The 2,820-nt window shown below is 68.3% G+C and overlaps 1 protein-coding gene across 1 annotated transcript; it reads left to right on the forward strand.

Moving 5' to 3' along the window:
* Nucleotides 1-128: 128 nt before the first annotated feature.
* MNEG_12610 (hypothetical protein) lies at nt 129-1,432 on the forward strand (the record flags this gene model as incomplete). The annotated part of the gene is made up of 4 exons (XM_014038917.1): nt 129-184; nt 589-642; nt 879-1,012; nt 1,296-1,432. The coding sequence occupies 4 exons, from the start codon at nt 129-131 to the stop codon at nt 1,430-1,432; spliced, it is 381 nt and encodes a 126-aa protein (XP_013894371.1).
* Nucleotides 1,433-2,820: the final 1,388 nt, after the last annotated feature.

Consider the following 2,820-nt stretch of genomic DNA (forward strand, 5'->3'; position numbering starts at 1 on the left):
CCCCAAAGGACCCGCCCTACGATGCCGGCAGCTTTGCGGAAGGTGTCACCTACGACGCCACCCCCAAGGCCGGCGCGGCCAGGGGCTGTGCTAAGCTTGCACGCCGCGCCTGGCGGGCCGTCGAGGACATGGGGGCCACGGAGGACGGCCGGGCGGACCTGAAAACAGCGCTGCGGCTGTGCGAGTGAGGGGCGCGGGCCGCGAGAAGGAAAGCGCGGGGGGGGGGGGGGCAGTGCATGGAGGACGCCTTTGTGTGTGTGTGTGTGTGTTTGTGTGCGCGCGCGTGTGCGTTTAGAAACCGCATGGGATCCGCCAGAGAGCAGTGCGCCGTAGGTGGTGGTGCCGGTGCGTGATATCTCTGCACAACACGCGGGTGCACGTGCGCACATGGGCGTGTGCGCAAGCAAGCACGCGCCCGCACACGCGTGAGCGCACACACATAACACGCACACACACACACACACACACACACACACACACACACACACATGCACACACGCACGCACGAACACACCCGCGCTCGTTTGCCCACATCTGTGCACACACCCATGCACCCATGCCTCCCTACGCCTGTTGCCCCCCCCTCAGCTCCGTGGCCCTGGATGGCGCTGATGACGTGGACGAGCTCAGGGACTGGCTGGGGTCAGCCTTTGATTACATGGCGATGGGCAAGTGAGCTGTGCCCGCTTCAGTGCTTGCTCGCAGCTGGGACGAGGTGCACCGGCCGACAAGCAACCTGCGGGTCGGCTGGCAGTGCGGGAGCATCCAGCCTTTTGCAGCTGACAGGCTGTGTGCACACAGCAGCAGCTGAACGGCCGTCCCTTTCGCTTCCACTCGACCAAGCCGCAACGACGCCCGCCCTGCGCTTGCTCTTGCAGCTTCCCCTACCCCAGCGGCTACATGCTCAACGGCAACGGCGAGCTGCCCGCCTTCCCCATGCGCGTCGCGTGCGAGGCGCTCGTCGGGCCGCCGCCCAGCGGAGCAAACGGCGGCGACTTAGAGCTGCTGTCAGGTGGGCAGCGAGTGCTGCGCCGGGGCCTCGTCGTTGGGGGCACACAGCCCGGTTGAGCAGCCGGCACGCCGCGCCCTCGCGGAAACGCCCAGCGCAGCGACGTGTGCTGAGACCTAATCACCACACGTAATTTTCCCTCATCTCTGAAATTCCTGTACTCTGCTGAGGGTGCCTGCGATCGTGTCCTGCTGACATGCCCTACTATAACAACCCCGCCCCCCCAAAACGAAGAGCAACCAGCCGCGCCCCCCCCCCCACCAACAACAACCCTACCCGGCCGCAGCCCTGGCTGACGCCGTGGGTGTATTCTACAACTACACAAAGGAGCTCGAGTGCTTCGACCCCGGGTTCGGCCCCAACCCGGAGACCGACGAGGACGGGAACTTCTGGGACTATCAGTGGTGGGGGCGCGGCGCCTGAGGGGGCTGATCGCACTGGCTTTTGCCGTGCCCTTCCTCTCGGTGCCACCGCCACGGCACCAGGTCGCCACGGAGCCGTGTAGCTCGCCCGCAGCCGCGGGTCGGGCCCGGGGGAGCTGCGGTATCTGGGGCGAGCGCCGCAGGCATACCGGGTGCTGCCGCGGCAGGGGGCGGGCCCAGCCCCCGCTCGCCCACCATCAAGCCCTCTCCCGCGCCGCCCAGCCGCCCGACGGCGCCGGGCGCCTCCCCACGCCCCCTCACCACCATCCACTCGTCACATGTCCGGTGCCGCCGCCGCCGCAGGTGCACGGAAATGCTCATGCCCGCCTCCAAGGACGGCCGTGAGCAGCCCGCGGCCCCACCCCGTTTTGCTTGAGCTGCCGTCCCTCCCAGATCTCATTTGGGGCTGCCTGCCTGCCAACCCCGCTGTGCGCCCTCGTTTTGGCCATGCGGGCATCAGAATCCCCCACCTAGCTGCGGCTGGCCTTGCGTCGCGACGCCGCAGCCTCATCACACAAACATCCATCAGGCCGCTTGCCTCTCAACACGCCTGCTCTTCACCACCTCTTCCCTCTTACAGGCAAAGACATGTTCTGGCCGGACCCCTTCAACCTCACTGCCGCCATTGAGAACTGCAACGAGACCTGGGGGGTGCGGCCGAGCAAGTTGAAAGCCACCATCGAGTGGGGCGGGCGGCGCATCGAGGCGGCCTCGAACATTGTGGTGCGTGCGCTGCCGCTTGGGGGGGGGGGGTGTCTGTGAAAAGAGAAGGGAGGGCAGGACGGGCGGGATGGAGGCTGGAGGCGCAGCCGTGCTGGCCGCCGGGCAGGGGCGCTCGGGCTGCGTTATTTCGCTGGCTGCCGGTTGGGGCTGGCTGTGTGTGCGCTCGGACGTGCTGCGCGCTGCCTGCGGATTCGCATCCAGTTGTGGCGGCGCCAGGGCGTGGCGCACGCCCCACCCCCACAAGAGCCGCCCGGGCTCCGCGCCAGCCCCCACGCGGCCCACAACCAAGCGCCCCTGTGCGCCGACATCCCGCGCCAGCCCCACAAGCACAGCTGTTACCGCTCTCAACAACATGAACCCCTCCTTTCCCTCACCCGCCCCATGACCTGGGCCTCGCCGGCAGTTTTCAAATGGCCTGCTCGACCCCTGGCACGGTGGGGGCGTCCTGCACGACGTCAGCGACACTGTGGTGGCCGTCATCATCCCAGAGGGGGCGCACCACCTGGATCTCATGTTCTCACACCCCGACGACCCCAAGTCCGTCACCCACGCCCGCAAGATTGAGCTGCAGCACATCCGGCGCTGGGTGGAGGAGGCGCGGGCGGCGGCGGCGCGGCGGCAGCGGCAGCGGCGCGGGGCCCGGGGCGGGGGCGGGGAGGCGGGCGG

Source organism: Monoraphidium neglectum (genome assembly GCF_000611645.1).
Source record: "Monoraphidium neglectum strain SAG 48.87 unplaced genomic scaffold scaffold03335, whole genome shotgun sequence".
In the NCBI taxonomy this organism is placed as follows: domain Eukaryota; kingdom Viridiplantae; phylum Chlorophyta; class Chlorophyceae; order Sphaeropleales; family Selenastraceae; genus Monoraphidium; species Monoraphidium neglectum.